This window comes from Polyodon spathula, chromosome 22 (assembly GCF_017654505.1).
Source record: "Polyodon spathula isolate WHYD16114869_AA chromosome 22, ASM1765450v1, whole genome shotgun sequence".
In the NCBI taxonomy this organism is placed as follows: Eukaryota; Metazoa; Chordata; class Actinopteri; order Acipenseriformes; family Polyodontidae; genus Polyodon; species Polyodon spathula.
This window is the reverse complement of record NC_054555.1, coordinates 697,454-714,565: the sequence shown is the minus strand read 5'-3', so window position 1 is coordinate 714,565 and position 17,112 is coordinate 697,454. Positions and strand designations below refer to the sequence as shown.

The 17,112-nt window shown below is 46.5% G+C and overlaps 1 protein-coding gene, 1 long non-coding RNA gene and 3 other non-coding genes across 7 annotated transcripts; all 5 read right to left on the bottom strand.

Annotated features, from left to right (window-relative positions):
- Positions 1-1,636: 1,636 nt before the first annotated feature.
- LOC121297373 lies at positions 1,637-4,463 on the bottom strand. 3 transcript variants are annotated; one of them, XR_005947159.1, is made up of 5 exons: positions 4,412-4,463; positions 3,319-3,538; positions 2,691-2,756; positions 2,228-2,313; positions 1,637-1,818 (listed from the first exon to the last, which is right to left on the bottom strand). It is a non-coding gene; the product is annotated as an uncharacterized LOC121297373 (long non-coding RNA). The 3 variants fall into 3 exon arrangements; XR_005947158.1 differs by having other exon boundaries at positions 4,401-4,451; XR_005947160.1 differs by having other exon boundaries at positions 3,436-3,538; positions 4,401-4,451.
- LOC121297637 lies at positions 2,425-2,496 on the bottom strand. The gene has a single exon (XR_005947191.1). It is a non-coding gene; the product is annotated as a small nucleolar RNA SNORD63 (small nucleolar RNA).
- Positions 2,982-3,185, bottom strand: LOC121297631. The gene has a single exon (XR_005947185.1). It is a non-coding gene; the product is annotated as a small nucleolar RNA SNORA74 (small nucleolar RNA).
- Positions 4,464-4,976: 513 nt separating the features above from the next.
- On the bottom strand, positions 4,977-15,362 carry LOC121297014 (stress-70 protein, mitochondrial). The gene is made up of 17 exons (XM_041223026.1): positions 14,682-15,362; positions 13,339-13,397; positions 12,934-13,021; positions 11,648-11,829; positions 11,280-11,404; positions 11,109-11,182; positions 10,664-10,770; positions 10,226-10,388; positions 9,675-9,767; positions 8,816-9,025; positions 8,208-8,435; positions 7,964-8,068; positions 7,594-7,711; positions 7,295-7,389; positions 7,089-7,181; positions 6,553-6,693; positions 4,977-6,431 (listed from the first exon to the last, which is right to left on the bottom strand). The coding sequence occupies exons 1-17, from the start codon at positions 14,772-14,774 to the stop codon at positions 6,357-6,359; spliced, it is 2,049 nt and encodes a 682-aa protein (XP_041078960.1). The 5' UTR covers positions 14,775-15,362; the 3' UTR covers positions 4,977-6,356.
- On the bottom strand, positions 9,374-9,558 carry LOC121297632. Its single transcript, XR_005947186.1, has one exon. It is a non-coding gene; the product is annotated as a small nucleolar RNA SNORA74 (small nucleolar RNA).
- Positions 15,363-17,112: the final 1,750 nt, after the last annotated feature.

Genomic DNA, 17,112 nt, shown 5'->3' with positions numbered 1-17,112 from the left:
ACAGGCGAAGATGAATAAATCAATCTGAAGAACGCCTGACAGCTTTGCCACACTGATTTGGTATTTCGGGGGACTTCAAACACGCCACTGTGCTTTTATCGCTCGCATTGAAATGTAAATGTGGCTCACGTCTAAGCGATTTACTTTGAACCGGTGAGTGAATAAAGCGAAGCAGCCGAGACAGCGTGCACTGCTGCCGCCGCTTCAGACTGCGCCACGCTTTCATCGCAGGAGTTCACATGCGCCCAATACAATTAACGTGTACTGCACCCATCTTCTTAAGACAAGGCTGGCGAGTTTACTTCTTGAGACCTATTATTAAATGGATCCCTATGCAGGGCCTACCTAGGTTTTATATTTGAATGCGCAAATTACACATAATCAAAATCTTATATATATATATATATATATATATATATATATATAAATTTGCTAATGGTCAACATTATTTCACATTTCTCTTTATTAATATTAGTTATTGACCGTATTATTATTTATTAATCTCACACGTTGCATAAACTAACACAAATACTTTAAACTGAAGCACAAATCTTCTGCAACTGATTTTGAAACACGTAAGTATATTTCCACCTAATCTAGTTTACAGTGCATTGGGATAGCCTTGGTACTGGCAGTGCTTCTGCAGTGTATTCTCAACCAACTAAAATAAACCGCAAGACGCGATTCTGCTCTAACGTTTCAAGATTATTTTTTCACATTCACGATTCATGAACAGAATCAGTTTTCACATTCCGAGATTAAATAAGAAAAAAACAACATTCCACTCCTCCGGCAGGAATTACTTTGGCTGAGATCTTAATTCTTTCCAAACTCCCTGTTTCCAAACACGCTTGAATAGTGTAAAAATACCTCATTCAAAAACAAAACTGAAACACATCCTTTTCGTTCACTCCCAGCCGTTTATTCTTACATCGTCGTTCAATAGCAAGCTGTTTTATAGACGGACTTCATTATACACGCTGAGAACAGCAGCCCCTGCAGGCTTGTCCTGGCGAGCTCTCCTTTTCAGCTGCCAGCTCCAATGCAAGCGTGCTGTACAAGTACACGATGCACTTAATCTCAGTAAGGTCTCTTCATAAAAGCCTGCCTTAGACCTGTAAACAGTCAAAGCAGACCAGACTGGAAGGGCTCTGTAAAAACATTATATAGTGTTTCTGGGATGTGTACACCCATATTCAGGGTGTGGAAGGGTTAACCCTCATGAAATGGTCCTATATATATATATATATATTATATATATTATATATATATATATGGGATAGATATATATATATTAAAGATATATATATTGAAATAAATACTGTATGCAAGAAAGAGTCTCTAACTGCTGGGATAGCAGTGTTCACAACTCATTAAAGTATTTTGAATGAAAGTTTTGTTCTAGTTGCAGATTTCCAAGTAAGACAAACAGGAGTGAAAGCAATATATTGAGCAAAGGGTGGACAAGGAGAGGGCTGCAGAAACCCTTCACATCAAAGCACACTGCTTCTATTGAAGCTAGAGACAGCAGCAAACAGCATGCCTGCTCAGAGACCAGAGTAATATGCTGACATCCACATTACCAATACAATACAAAAAAGCATACCACAATCATTCAAAACAGAACGAGTCACAATGCTGTAATCTAGGTTTAATGTTTTCAACATTCAGATCAGTTTGCTTTGACCTAGGATTAGGCACAACAGTGTACATGTCATGGTTTCATACTGGATTATGCCCAGCACTACACATCATGGCTTCACAACAGCAGCTACACATGGAGGGGGGCACTCTTCAGCCTCTGTCTCTTGATCAACTCTGCAGGCAAGAAACAAATCCGTTAGGGTTACATTATATTAAAAGTACTCTCATAACTGGACATCCTATTTTAAAATGAACACCCCCCCCCCCCCCCCCCCAACATTCAGAAGTCATATTAAAAGCAATTCTGCGAGAAGATGGCATCATGCAGCAATTTCACAATTAGTCTGCAATAACAGTTTTAAAATGTCCCAGGTCTTCTAGTCAGGTCAGAGCGGAAAGGAGCCGGGTAAACCTGTGCCAAAGTCCTGCCGGTTAATATCCCAAGTTCAAAGGATCACAGCAGGGAAGTGTCCTCTGCTATGATAGAGCAGACTTGGTTATTGGATGTGAAGCTTCAAATCACACTGAGCTCTAGTCATACAGGAGTCAAGCAGCTATTCGTTATATTGTAAGATCACAATACCTTGTCAGGAAGGCCAGGAGGACAGGCAGCAGCTCCAGCACTGTGCAGTCTCATCATCTCCACACATTCAGCAGCAGATTCAGCGCCTGATGAACACAGTTGAAGTGCAGACTTGTGTATAAATCCACATTTGCTGCTAAATCATTTTTGTGAGCAACTATTCCTATGCACGCCTCCCGAGTGCCCTGGTAGAGATCTGTGCTCAGTGCTTGGAAAGTCTCATCACAGTAATATCAGAATGATGTGTTGAATTTTCATCATCATAGCACAGATCAGCCCAGTCAATGCACCTCAGAGTCACACACTTCCAGGAGCAGCATGGTTGAATTCAACGCACAGGAGACTCTCATTTACATTGCAGCATGTGAACTGCCTTCTCTGCTGAAGGCATGCAAGCAGGGCTGGAGGAACACTCAAGCAAAGTAACCAAGAAGCCCCTTCACACCTGGGATTGAAGACTCACCTGGAACTGGTCAGCCCAGTCAACAGCCACATGCAGCAGCATCACTCCCTTTCAATAGCAAGGTTCCTAAATCAGAAAGGAGCAGAAACTGAACACATGAAGCAACACAATAGAAACATCCACATCTCTCAGTTCATGTAGACCAAGACAGATTTCACCTCTTAAAACATTAAGGGTTTAATAAAACCAAAATATAAAAGAACTAAAAGGATGCAGGTATAAGGAACCACTCTTTCTGCCATCCAGTTGCTGTGAAAGGCTACCAGTCATTCAAATCTTCTCATCTATGTATCTGTGTGCACCCTGACTAGGGCTGCTCCATGGGAGCTGGTTCAGTCCACTCTCAGAGGGTGCACAGCGCAGCCACAGCCCGGCTTCAGCAGCCACTAAAACAGTGTCTCCCACAGCCAGGCTACCGGACCACGCCTTCCTCTCCCAGCAGTGTAACACCGGCACAGGCACGGGGAGCCGCCTGGACAGCTGACTACCGCTGGGGTGCAACAACTTTGTACATCGATGAACAGCGATGATTTCTTCACATCCATCGCACTCAAGAGATGCAATACAACAGAGCTCACTGTAGTTCAAACGGTTCTGGCAAGACAGCTTTCTAGCTGTGCATACGTACCCTCCCTATCTCTGTTTAACAAGTCAGTCCATCTTTAAATTCAATCTTATCATGCCTCACACAAGCAGTCAATGTGGACCAGGTAAGGTGATGTAGATCATACAGGGTCCTGCATACCATCACACCCCCACTGATAGGATGGAAGAGATCAGCAGGGAGCATCACGGTCAGCATGGTGAGGGACCAGGTCACTGCGGGAGGCAGTTTCACATTCATCAGTCTGTGTGGAGAGAGAGAGAGAGGAGAAGACCTCAGCATGTAAACTAGCTTCAGAAAGGGTTTGCAAAAGCATGCAGCAACAAAACACCATGGTTACCCACAGAGACGATAAAGACTAGGCAAATGGTATTGTCCAGGTACAGACTTGCACAGCATGTTCAGTACATTGCTGGCATGGATCTAACCAAGCAGAAGCCAACCAATGCAGACATCCATCCTGTTATAAATGCGATTATACTGAACTAAACAAACGGACACAAAAAGACAACGTGAAATTCTATACTAGGAGTATAGGAGGAGTAGTCACTGCTTAGGGATGCTAGTCCACATAACCCTTCAAACCTGTATTTCAGCGTGCATCTGTGTGCACCCCGACTAGGGCTGCTGGTATAGCGCGGCCACTAAAACCGTGTCTCCCACAGCCAGGCTACCGGACAGCGCCTTCCTCTCCCAGCAGTGTAACACCGGCACAGGGAGCCGCCTGGACAGCAGACTACCGCCGGGGTGACAACGCGATTCGAGAGATGGGTTCACATTGCTGTGGGGAACATCATAACGGGTTTGGGGTGATAACTAGACTAACCATCCCAAGCCCACCACTATCCGAACTCCATCGTCCAAATTAAAAACTCAACGCAACTCACGTCAACTGCGTTTCTAAAACCAGACAAGTAAAGCGACAGTGCCCAAGAGACGTGCCTCCCCATCAACGTGCCAAAACATTGCCAAACTCGCGTCAGGTAAGCCGCAGTCACACGGAGGATGCAAGCTCTCGTTGCATGTAATAGATGGGCTACGAACAACATGCGTTTGAAACAAAGATTTATAAAGATTGAAGCCGATTGACTTGCAAAAATACTAACCATATACCAACCTCCAATCTGCCGGTACTAGCAAGACCGAGCATGCGCCTCGGAAGCCTCTTTTATACTTCAAGCTTGCACCATCGAGTTCTCCCTCGGGATGTGCATATCGATGTTGCATTGTGGGATACGCCCAGAGCGTTGTCTCCTCCACCGGAGGTTTGTTGGAACAGAGTACGGTGCTGATTTGCAAACTCCGGCGGCGCGGTTGTGTTATTCTTGTCCTCAGCGTGATAACTGCAGTGCTCTGCGCCGTTTCGAGCTAGTACTACCCAAGCTCTCTTTCATAGACACCGGCTCATATGAGCACATGTGCAAGAACGGGTCAATGTTAAACAGCTGCTGGGGTTTGCAATGCACAGCGGATTACAACAGCAGCCTTAAACAGATGTCTTGTGTGCTCACTGGATATCACGTTTTAAGGATGCCACAGCTCAGTCGCCTCCGGTCTGTTGTCGGCCCGTGTGTATTCACCAGATTGGTTTACTTTAGCCTGTGAAAGGGCAGCTCGTGCTTTCAGGTGTGACTGGAATCTTTTGAGACAGGCCTCGCAAGAAACTGACAAACAATCAAGAGTTTGAATCTCAGATTTTATTAAAAAAAAAAAAATCTTGTTACTATATTATGTTGCAGAAAAATAGGATGCGACTTGAGTGCCGAACTCCCAACACAGTATTTAGACCTCAGCCCCTCGTCAATGTTAATGTGTAACCAGAGCCATTAGCTCAACCCCCTCTCTCAACCTTCAGCAGCTCAGAGTCCCGTACAGTGTGCAGCAGGGACCAAAACTCAAGAGATCAGTTATTACTTCTGCTCATCGCTAACTTTAAACACTCACATTCGAATGATTTCAGCACTAGAAAGACACTGCATTTATTGACTAGTGATTTCTGCATATGCGCGCATATTTTATATATATATATATGTGTGACATGTATTTTTCTCACAGAATACCTAACCTACACAGGCTGTTGTCACAGAGACAAGCTTCACTCTCATGTTAAGTGTGGTTATAAAATGTTGTGGGATGAAGCTTCGCTAATCCTTGCAGATAGAGGGATCACAGGAAACTAAAGAATATTATTCTGTGTTCAGATTAACACCCAGCACCCCCATTTTTTCTACATGGCAATTTACAAACACAAGAGCGTTAACTGATCACAGGGCAGAATGTGCACAGACAACAAGCAGCATCCCAGACAACATCCCACCATACTGCAATGAAGAAATACCCGTGACAAGGCCCTACTGGAGCTCCAATCACGAACGTGCCTGTGCTTCCCACAGGCCCAGCCTGGCACTAAGCAAAACTTAGTTGAGAGCTGGTCATACGTTGTATTCATTTTAATAAATCCAATTTCTTAAACTACAATAAATAAGAGGGTTGTAACTAAGACAGATCAAGAGGAACACAGTTTGTCTGGAATAGACATGAACTGCATATTTAAATACAGGGCAGTATGGCAGCAGCTCAGAGGGCTCCAGTGTGAACGTGTCACGCATCAGGGGCGCAGTTTCTTGTTTCTTTGTAACTATGATGCTGCTGCAGATTCCTAGCTGGACGGTAGCAGAAACGGACACATCGTGTGATGCTCCTCACAGTGTCTCCAGTACAGGCCCTTTTGATGGTTTTAAATAAGTTCAAACAAAAGTATGCGAAAGACAGGACCAGACAAAGCGAGGTCTATCCTCCCCGAAAAGCAACATTCCAGACAACGTATCATAATTACAACATGGTTAAAAAAAATCTTTAAAAATGAGGGCAAGATATACTTCTGAACTATTAAATTACAAAATTATGAGAGAACAGAAAAATCAGCCATGTATAGAATACTGCAAAAACACAGTATACGAGAATGACTCGTGAGTGTTACTCGCTCAGGAGAGCAGATGAGCGACGCCCTCCCAAGCTTCTTCAGCCCCTTGCCTCAGGGCAATTCAGCATGGGACGGGGCTCTACTGCTGCCCCTCCTTCTTCTCTTCAGTGCCAGTACTGCTGCTGCCACCACTGCCCTCCCGATCAGACGCCATCTGGAAATACAAACAAGATGCTTGACAATGACACAAAGCAATCTGGAAGGGCAAGGCTGTGCCAAAGAAAGAGTAACGACGCAGCCTGAGGACAGACGTCAAGGGGCCCCAGGGTACCTACCTTCTTGTAGGCCATCTCGAAGAGTTTGAGTGAGGCCTGCTGCAAGGTGCTCGCAGCCTGCTTGATGTTTTCACCAGTCTCTGAGTCCTTTCTGGCCAGCAGCTCTCTCACTTTGGCGATCTCTTCTTTCAGTTTGTTGCACTGAGAGGAGAAGGAGGAGTAGGAGGACTCACTATTACAGTTACACAAGAGCCTTCAATAATTACAGGAGGAGTGCCCAAGTTCCCATCAACTACCTGAAGGCCGGTCTCAATGAAATGTATACGGGTCAGGAAATGCAGCTGGAATATTTGTTTTAACAGGAACATACAGGAGCACAGGTTGGAAGGAAATAAGACTCCTGTTGCACAGCAGTTTCACCCAGTCCAGGTTTTACTAAAAGCTTGATTAGCCCCAGTGTACAGGCAACAAGCTCAAGTGTGTCTTATTAAACTCATACTAAAACCAGCAATGGATCAAAGTGCTGTGCAATAGGAGTCCTGTTTCCATCCCTGTATTCACCCCACAGCAGCTATGTGGGCGAGACAAACACACACCTCATCGGCAGGGAGCTGTTCCTTGAACTCCTCCATCTTAGATTCTGTGTCGTGAACGATTCCCTCGGCCATGTTCACAGCTTCGACACGCTCCTGTGGAGAAAAACACAGCGTCAGTTTCAGTGAGGTGGTACGTTAGCGCTTTGTAATGAGAAATGAATGCAGTTCAAGTTTAGCAGGCTGTCTAGAGCCCCCTGCTCTCATACCTTTCTCCTCCTGTCCTCCTCAGCGTACTTCTCTGCATTCTTCACCATGTTCTCGATGTCATCTTTGCTGAGGCCGCCAGATGACTGGATTACAACTGGAGAAAAAAAAAGAAAGGCAGCTGAGCCATGAGGAAGCAGACACTGTCGCTTCAATTTCCCATTCCCTCTCAATCCATTCCCATTCCCTCTCAATCTGCGGTGCTGATTGGGGTTCTCTTTCCAGGGCTGCAATCGTTCCTTGTTAGCAGAGGTCTCTCTTGCTCTCTACTCTAGTCTGCCATGCAGAATCTCCTGCTTACTCTGCTGCTCGCGGCCGGTGCCCTTGTCCTTGGCCGACACGTGGACGATCCCGTTGGCGTCGATGTCAAAGGTCACCTCGATCTGGGGGACTCCGCGGGGTGCAGGGGGGACCCCAACCTGCGGGAAGGGCGACACAATTGTTAATACCATCACAAAAAAGGGGGCTGGCTTTTAACAGCATTTAGTTAAAGCATTTAACAGGTCATTTTGGACACAGCAGCAGAGCAAACAGGGGCCCAAGAAGACAAACTGAATACAAATACAGCACCTACACAGCAATTTGTCTGCAGCTTTCCAGCAGACCCTCCTGTCTGTTCCGATAAGGGCTAAGCTGGCATTATCATGGCTCGGAGTCACAGGGCAACTTACCAGAGTGAACTGCCCCAAGACCTTGTTGTCTGCTGCCATCTCTCTCTCTCCCTGGCACACCTTGATCTCCACCTGCGTCTGTCCATCAGCTGCCGTGGAGAACACCTGCAAACAGGGAGACTCGTTACACCGCAATTAGAGGGCAGCTCTACAGCCCCTCTCAGTGTGTTAATGCACACCACAAAAACACTGTTGAGTTTCCAGCGGCTTCATTAGCACTATATAAATCAGACACTTCATTCACCTGGCTCTTCTTGGTGGGGATGGTGGTGTTGCGGTTGATGAGCTTGGTGAAGACCCCCCCAAGGGTCTCGATGCCCAGGGACAGGGGGGTGACGTCCAGGAGCAGCACGTCCGTCACGTCCCCGGCCAGCACGCCCCCCTGGATGGCGGCTCCGATGGCCACGGCCTCGTCGGGGTTCACAGACTTGCTGGGGGCGCGTCCAAACAGGTCCTGCACTGTCTGCTGCACCTGGGGGAGCACAGAGCACAGAAACATTCACATCAAAACGCACGCACCAGCCTGCAGTGGAATAGGGAACAAGTGGTGTCAACTGCAAACAGTGTGAGTTTCAACTGTTCGTGTGAAACATTTTTGATTGATCTATAAAAGTAAACACGTTGAAAATTAACTATTTTAATAATTAAGATAGTGAGTTTTCAATTTATCAATTGCTTTTTTTCTTCACTAAGTATTTCTAGATATCGAGGAGTAATCCTATTGGATCCCGATTCTCCTTCTATTAAAAGCTGCTTGCTGTTTTTAAATTCCATCTCTATACACACACACCTGTCAAGTAAGTGCAGTGCAGGTAGCGGAGGCACTGAATGGTGCTGGCAGCAGGACGTTACCTTTGGCATGCGGGACATGCCCCCGACCAGCAGCACCTCCCCGATCTCGGTCTTGGTGACTTCGGCGTCCTGCATGGCTTTCTGGCAGGGAGCCACAGTCCTGCGGATCAGATCGCCCACGATGCCCTCGAACTGCGAGCGGGTCAGCTTCATGTTCAAGTGCTTGGGACCCGAGGCGTCCATCGTCAGGTAGGGCAGGTTGATGTCAGTCTGCGCGGGGGAGAGGAGAGAGAGCTCCGCATGGAAGATACACCACAAGAGTTCAAGAGAGACACAAAAGCACCGCTACAGCCTGGCTCGCTGCTGGACTAAGCACTGCTGAACCTGAGGAATGTTTATCAAAAAGCACATATGGAGTAGGAGTTTGATGTCCCTAACTTTAATAAGGAATCAGATCATACCTTTTAAATCAAACACACACTTTTTAAATGCAATACTTCTGCAGTAATATACTAGAATATTTAAAAAATTGAATACTCAAGTACAGGTTTTAAGCAAACTTTGACTTTTAAAGTTGACAACAACACAAGTCACTATCTGCAGCTCTGTGTGTATCTATCTGTGTGCATCCAGTCTAGGGCTGTTCCAGGGGAGCTGGTTCAGTCCACTCTCAGAGGGTGCACAGCGTGGCCACAGCCCGGCTTCAGCAGCCACAAAAACTGTGTCTCCCACGCCTTCCTCTCCCAGCAGTGTAACACCGGCACAGGCAGGGGGAGCCGCCTGGACAGCTGACTACCGCTGGGGTGTAGTCCACAAGAACTAAGGGAGTCCTCCTGGGTGGCAGGGGTTCAGGAGGCTGCTGCAGCAGCAGGAACTCGTGGTCCACAGCTACTCCACACATGCCCTTGTGGTGCCGTACCTGCAGGGAGGAGGACAGCTCACACTTGGCTTTCTCAGCAGCCTCCCGGACTCTCTGCAAGGCCATGTTGTCCTTGGTGAGGTCAACACCGGACTGCAAGACAGAAAGAAAGTGAGCAAACAGTAAATCCCTTTACCATACAAACTCACTCACGTGTGTGTCTGGTACTGCTTCTATTGTCTCCTTCAAACTAATGAGAGAAATAGAACAGAACAGCTTTACAGTAAAGCCTACAATGGCTTGCAAAAAACCCAATGCAAGAGGCCAGGTTAGTTGTTACAGATACATTCATAGTTTTGAATGAATTAGACGCAAAGAAAAAAGGACCAGACATAAAAAAATATATATATATATATATATATATATATAATCAATTAGTAATACCTACAGGTACTGGCACAGTGGGTTAGGGGAAATAATCACTACAGTGTACAACTCTGTGCTCGTAATCTCTGCTTGTGTGCAAACTGATCTATCTTTTATTCTGATGATGCCCCAAAGTGAACAAGGAAAGCACAAAAAACACCAAACAGCGTGTCTGACTCCCAAACCTCTCTCTTGAACTCCTTGACGATGTGTCTCAGCAGGGCCTGGTCAAAGTCCTCCCCTCCCAGGAAGGTGTCTCCGTTGGTGGACTTGACCTCGAACACACCCTTCTGGATCTCCAGGATCGAGATATCGAAGGTCCCACCTCCCAGATCATACACAGCGATGCTGCACAGACAAGAGAAGGGCGAGCCAGGGTCAACCGGGTACCAAAGACACACACACAAGAAACTAGAACAGCATCACTGTCAACCAAAATACCCCACAGCGCTTGCTCCACCCCTATTCTAGAACACCCACAACTTGGATCATGGATTCTGGAACAGAAAGGCATGATATTAGTTACAGTTCCCAGCGTTCAGCTGGCGTGGTTCGTTTGCAGTCCCGTCGTAGTATTCACTGTGCACCCAGCAGCACAACAGGGCCCTGTTCCCCACACTTACATTTTGTCCTGGGACTTATCCAGCCCGTAGGCCAGAGCAGCAGCCGTGGGCTCATTGATGACACGCAGCACGTTGAGCCCGGAGATCTGGCCAGCATCCTTGGTGGCCTGGAAGAAAGAGGGAGGGAGGGAGAGAAGTTTAGTGCTGCAGATTACTGACCTCATCCAATTCTGCTGCAAACGTTAAATATTTGAATACCATTGCTAAAACAATCATATTGCTACTACTATCCAGCTAAGGATGACAAATAATTTTCTGCATTGCAGCAATCTGCTTCAGTTTTCAGAACTTGCTACAGCACACGGCTGTGTGTATGGTTTAAGACTTTGGAGCACATTTCTATTAAAAGGAAAAAAAATAAAACACTCAGTTTTAAATTTACCAAACCAGCAGAAAGAGACAGACAGAGACACAGTCAGTCACTGGTCTGAAGCCAGTTCCTCACCTGTCGCTGGGAGTCATTGAAGTAAGCAGGGACCGTCACCACAGCATTCTTCACACTGTGACCCATGTAGCTTTCTGAAAAAGGGAAACAATAACAACACGCCTTCAGCTTAACAAGGAGGAATCACAGCAAAACATCTGCCAGGCACGCAAGTAACTGCGACGCACCCACCTGCTGTCTCTTTCATCTTCATGAGGACGAAGGCACCCACCTGGCTGGGGGAGTACATCTTCCCATGGGCCTCCACCCAGGCGTCTCCGTTAGAAGCGCGGACTATCTTATAGGGTACGTTCTTACTGTGGATGAGATGGCAAGGTTATACAGCAATGGTCTTGCCGTTAATCTACAGGGATGGAAATAAGCCCCCACTGCATAGCAGTTTGATCCATTCCTGGTTTTAGGAGGAGTTCAAATAGATGCACCCAAGCGTGTTACCTATACACTGGGGCTAATCAAGCTCGTAGCATAACCTAGAATGGATGACACTGCTATTTTACAGCAGTCTTATTTCCACAGACAGGAAGCAGCTCTGCACTTACAGGTCTTTCTGCACTTCTGCGTCGTCAAAGCGGCGTCCAATGAGGCGCTTGGTGGCGTACAGGGTGTTGTTGGGGTTGGTGACAGCCTGGCGCTTAGCTGGCATCCCCACCAGCCTCTCACCGTCAGCAGTGAACGCCACAACAGAGGGCGTGGTGCGGGCACCCTCTGCATTCTCCAGGACCTGCGGGGAAACGGACAGGGGTCCGATCAGAGAGCACAGAGACGGGACAGAGATAGAGGGGGTCCGATCAGAGAGCACAGAGACGGGACAGAGATAGAGGGGGTCCGATCAGACAGCACAGAGACGGGACAGAGATAGAGGGGGTCCGATCAGAGAGCACAGAGACGGCACAGAGATAGAGGGGGTCCGATCAGAGAGCACAGAGACAGGACAGAGATAGAGGGGGTCCGATCAGAGAGCACAGAGACAGGACAGAGATAGAGGGGGTCCAATCAGACAGCACAGAGATAGAGGGGGTCCGATCAGAGAGCACAGAGACGGGACAGAGATAGAGGGGGTCCAATCAGAGAGCAGAGACAGGACAGAGATAGAGGGGGTCCGATGAGACAGCACAGAGACGGGACAGAGATAGAGGGGGTCCAATCAGAGAGCACAGAGATAGAGGGGGTCCGATCAGAGAGCACAGAGACAGGACAGAGATAGAGGGGGTCCGATGAGACAGCACAGAGACGGGACAGAGATAGAGGGGGTCCGATCAGAGAGCACAGAGACGGGACAGAGATAGAGGGGGTCCGATCAGACAGCACAGAGATAGAGGGGGTCCGATCAGAGAGCACAGAGATGGGACAGAGATAGAGGGGGTCCGATCAGACAGCACAGAGATAGAGGGGGTCCGATCAGAAAGCACAGAGACAGCACAGAGATAGAGGGGGTCCGATCAGAGAGCACAGAGACGGGACGGAGATAGAGGGGGTCCGATCAGACAGCACAGACGGGACAGCGACAGCAAGTCCAGGAATTGAGCGAATCGAGCATGAGCTGACAAAAAAAAACTTATGAAGTTTGTCTACATGGACTGTTATCATTGAGTGAATGAACGTGCTATTCCTTTTTTTTTTTTTTTTTTCAGGGATAGAAATAAGACTCCTATTGCACAGCAGTTTCACCCAGTCCAGGCTTTCCTACCAGCTTGATTAGCCCCAGTGTGTACAGGCAACACGCTCAGGTGTGTCTTATTAAACACATAGTAAATCCAGGAATGGTTCAAACTGCTATACAATGGGGGTCTTCTTGCCACTCCTGTAATTGTTCCTCAGCACTTACCTTTGCCTGTTTGCCTTCCATCACTGCCACGCAGGAGTTGGTGGTTCCCAGATCGATGCCTATTACTGACCCTTTGATTGCTTCTGACCTGCAACACAGGAAGAGACACGACTGCAGCCTCAGACTCTGCTCTGTTAGAATGAGAAGCAGCTAAATGAAATGCTAGTGGAGAGGGGCTGGAATCTCTACACACCCACACTGGAGAATGGAAACAAAGTGGCCGGTCAACCTCTGCTTTCTGATAAAAGCTAAGTGTGTAAAGAATGCTGAACGATGGAAACATGTAGAAGGTAAAACAATACACTGTGGAATTAAAGTGTTAAACTAAGCAGAACATATGCACATCTATAAATAACTTGCAGGTACATTAAAAAAAAAACTACCCTAAAGACAATAAATACTTACGCATAGTCACGTCTGGATACTGTTCTGAGGACATCTTGACTCAGTCCGTTCCAACATCCCTAAAATATAAAAATACATAAACACACAAAAATAAATTAACCACCACGGCAACACACGTAATTTAAATTCCCAAGGCTTTACGTTTTATCATCAAATTAAAACACACGCATACACATTATCGAGCCTGCCCGAGTAACACAGTCTCTCCAATGAATTCCTTACAGCAGGAAAAGCATGTCGTTGTGTAAAACTGGGCGGGCGCTCTGTTTTATAATTTAAATGTTTTTTTTTTGTTTTGTTTTTGTGTAGAAAGATGGGTCAGCTGAGAGAATTCAACTGCGGAGTTTAAATTTGAAATCACGCCTAACCATAACAGACAGAAAGTAGTACAGTTCTAAACTGGCCCGTCTTTCTGCTCCTATGCCCTTCCCTCCCTTTTTGTTTTACTACAATTCATGCCTAATCACAGGTTACACTGTGTGCATGCAGTGTGGCAGACAATGCGCTGGTTTAACCTTGGCATCAAAGAGCACCCTCCACATCACGATAAAGGAAGATGATTCTTTCAGGGTAATATGCGAGGACACGCCGTGAAGGTCACACTGCACTAGCTGCACAGCTTGCCGCATTTGTCCAACCCCTCAAAATAGTGTTTCATTGCAAAATAATGAATAAATAACCACCACACACCAGAAAAAAAAAACAAAAAAACACACATTACAACCAAACAGACTGCGAAGCGAGCTGCTTTATAAAGAATGTGATCCGCAGCGTTGCTCATACCCACGCAGGCAGAGATTACACAACCCATCACAAGATATACAACACTGATAGGGGCGCTTGCATGTACACACGGTTTAAAAAAAAGACGAACGACGTACACTTTCATTCATTTTTTGTTTTTGTTTTTTTTATTGTAAATAGTAACATCTTTGTTAAGGCCTACAGACATATAACCCCCAACACGTACAGTCCAGCACATCACTACTAAAAACGGATATTCATGTATTTCGTTTTTATCTTTGATGTTTTACTGATCGTTGATTTAGTTTGTAGTGGCAGAAAGTACTATTTTAATAACACTGCCTGCTTCACTCAATCGACAGCAATGTCTGCCCCCGTTTTACCCTCTCTGCAACATTACACAAGTTATAATGAACAGACTAGCGTTTCAATTAAATACAATTCTTACAGTTTATTAACCACGCTGTCGTCACTATTACTTGATACATTTTTAAAAAATAACAGCGACAGCGCAGCTTCTTCAAGTCCTGTCCTCGGCTCCTGGCTGCCGTGGAGCCGTTTTTAAAACCTCAATTGGGAAAACCTGCCCCCCTTCTTACCTTGTTCGTGGCGAGAGAGGCTCCGCTCCTTGCGCAGCCTGCCCGGGTCAGCAGGAGAGTTTGGGAGGCAGTCCTGGCCGCACTGAGCATCATGTCTGCGGGCTGGTTGTGTCAGACTCTGGGGCTAGCTGAGGGAAAGAAAGGGCTCGACTCCGCGACAAATGCGTTGTTATTCTTTGTCGTGACTAAAGATCGAGACAGGACAGCATGCACTATTCCGATTCTCTTGTGAGGTTTTTAATAACAGGGAGCCTGTCTGTGCACGCCGGTCAGCGCCCCGGTAATCACTGGCTCTGAGCGGATTGTAAACCTCTCTGAATAACCCCGAGTCGCTCTGCTTCTGGAGCCAGTCTCTGTGTCTCTGAATAACCCGGACGAGTCGCTCTGCTTCTGGAGGCAGTCTCTGTCTCTGATCGGACTGAAACCCTCAATAACCCGGACGAGTCGCTCTGCTTCTGGAGGCAGTCTCTGTCTCTGATCGGACTGAAACCCTCAATAACCCGGACGAGTCGCTCTGCTTCTGGAGGCAGTCTCTGTCTCTGATCGGACTGAAACCCTCAATAACCCGGACGAGTCGCTCTGCTTCTGGAGGCAGTCTCTGTCTCTGATCGGACTGAAACCCTCAATAACCCGGACGAGTCGCTCTGCTTCTGGAACTATCCGCACCACATGGGCCCGCAACACGCTCCTCTGACAGGACCCGCTCGGGGAGCTCGGGAGACGCCTGAGCCGAACCGCACTGCGCGCACCATCTTAATCAGGGTGACCAATTATTTGCACACGTTCATTTTCACGCTCGGGGATAACTGCTATCCCAAAGGGTGACAATCGCTGTTTGCCAAATCATAATTACATTTTCAGGGTCATTTTTTTTATTTTTTTGTGTGGCGCATTTATGGTCAGCCCGGGGCCTGATAAAACACGTCGCCCTGAAGGTCAGCAGCAAAAGAGGGCAAGAGTTGCCCAGGAGTTGCGTCAGAGAGCCGGTCTCGCCAGCGCCGTGCAGACAGGCGTGCATGTCAGCGTGTGTGTGGTTTGCACTTATCCCATCAAAAGTTATTATTTAAGGACCATAGTTTAGCATTGTCCTTAAATAGCTGTGTGTTAAATAAATGCTCAACAATATAAAGCCATATATAAAATGGTAGACTATATTATTTGCAAATATAGTCTTACATACACAATTATATTTGCTTTCAGATTTCAAGTTATGGCTACAGTTTTGAAACAAACTTCTTTTTTTTATGTGTTCATAATCATATTTATGGACAAGTCCCCAAGTTATTTCCGGGCCAGATATTGAAGGCCAGATAAACTATGGTCCGGAGTCTGGGAGGCTTACTTTATAATGATTTAAAAATATAATAATTTTTACAGCTTTGTTTATATTTTTTTGTTCAATAGTCTTATTTGAGGTGTCGGTAGCTGTTTACTTTGGACACCAAGAAAAACAAAGTGAAAAAGGTAACGTTTCACACGTGGTCACCACGTCCTGCAGTTTCTAAGTGTCTGTTATCACGGGTCCTTACCCTGACTAAGAAGAAAGCTCGGAGCTGGTATGTGTCATATCCACTGGGGGCAGTGTGGCGTTGCAGGGGCAGGGGTATGCAGGTGTATATGGTGATGACATTATAATTGAGAATGATTCTGAGACCAGGGGTACTTAAGACTTCTGAGTTTCGAAAAATCATCAGAAACTGATGACTGAAACACAAAACGATGCAAATTGAATCTAAACCAGAAGGAGAACACATATATATATAAATGTCATACTCCTAACAAGAATGATGATAATATGATGCCTTCAATATCATTCAGAAATCTAAATGTAATGCATCAAATTACATAAATAAGTACAGTGTGTGCTCTCATTTATTCAAAGAAAGCTGTATTTGGTACTTAATGGGTTACAATATATGATTTCCGTATCCTAAGCCATTGTTGCGAGGGCTGTTTGTTGGATTCAAGTCCTCCATAACATCATCGTCAGTGATGGCAATCGTCCTGGTGGCTGGGAGATGGGTGAGTAAGACAGAGAGATGGAAACCCATGTGATCTGCTTTCCCAGTCAGGAGATAGACCAGGCTGGAGCTGCTGCCTCTGTGCTTATGAGTCAAGGAGCAGAGGAGCACAGCTGCTGGTACTGCAGCAGCTCATTGAAGCTGCGAATTGGAAACGATCACCGTGGAAATGGAAGGATGTGCTGTTCTTATTGCTGAGCACGCTGAGGAAAGCCCCAGCATGAACGTTGCTTTCCAGAAGAGGCCCTGTCTGTCCCACAGTGTGCATTGCAAAGGTGGGGAGCAAGGTGCTGCACTGCATGTGTGGAAGGTAGCCCTTCTGTGTAGTGGCTTTCAGTTCATCAGAAGCCGTGTCCAAATGCTGGGGTGCAGGTATTTCTGCAGAGTAGCCCTCAATGACTGTACACTCA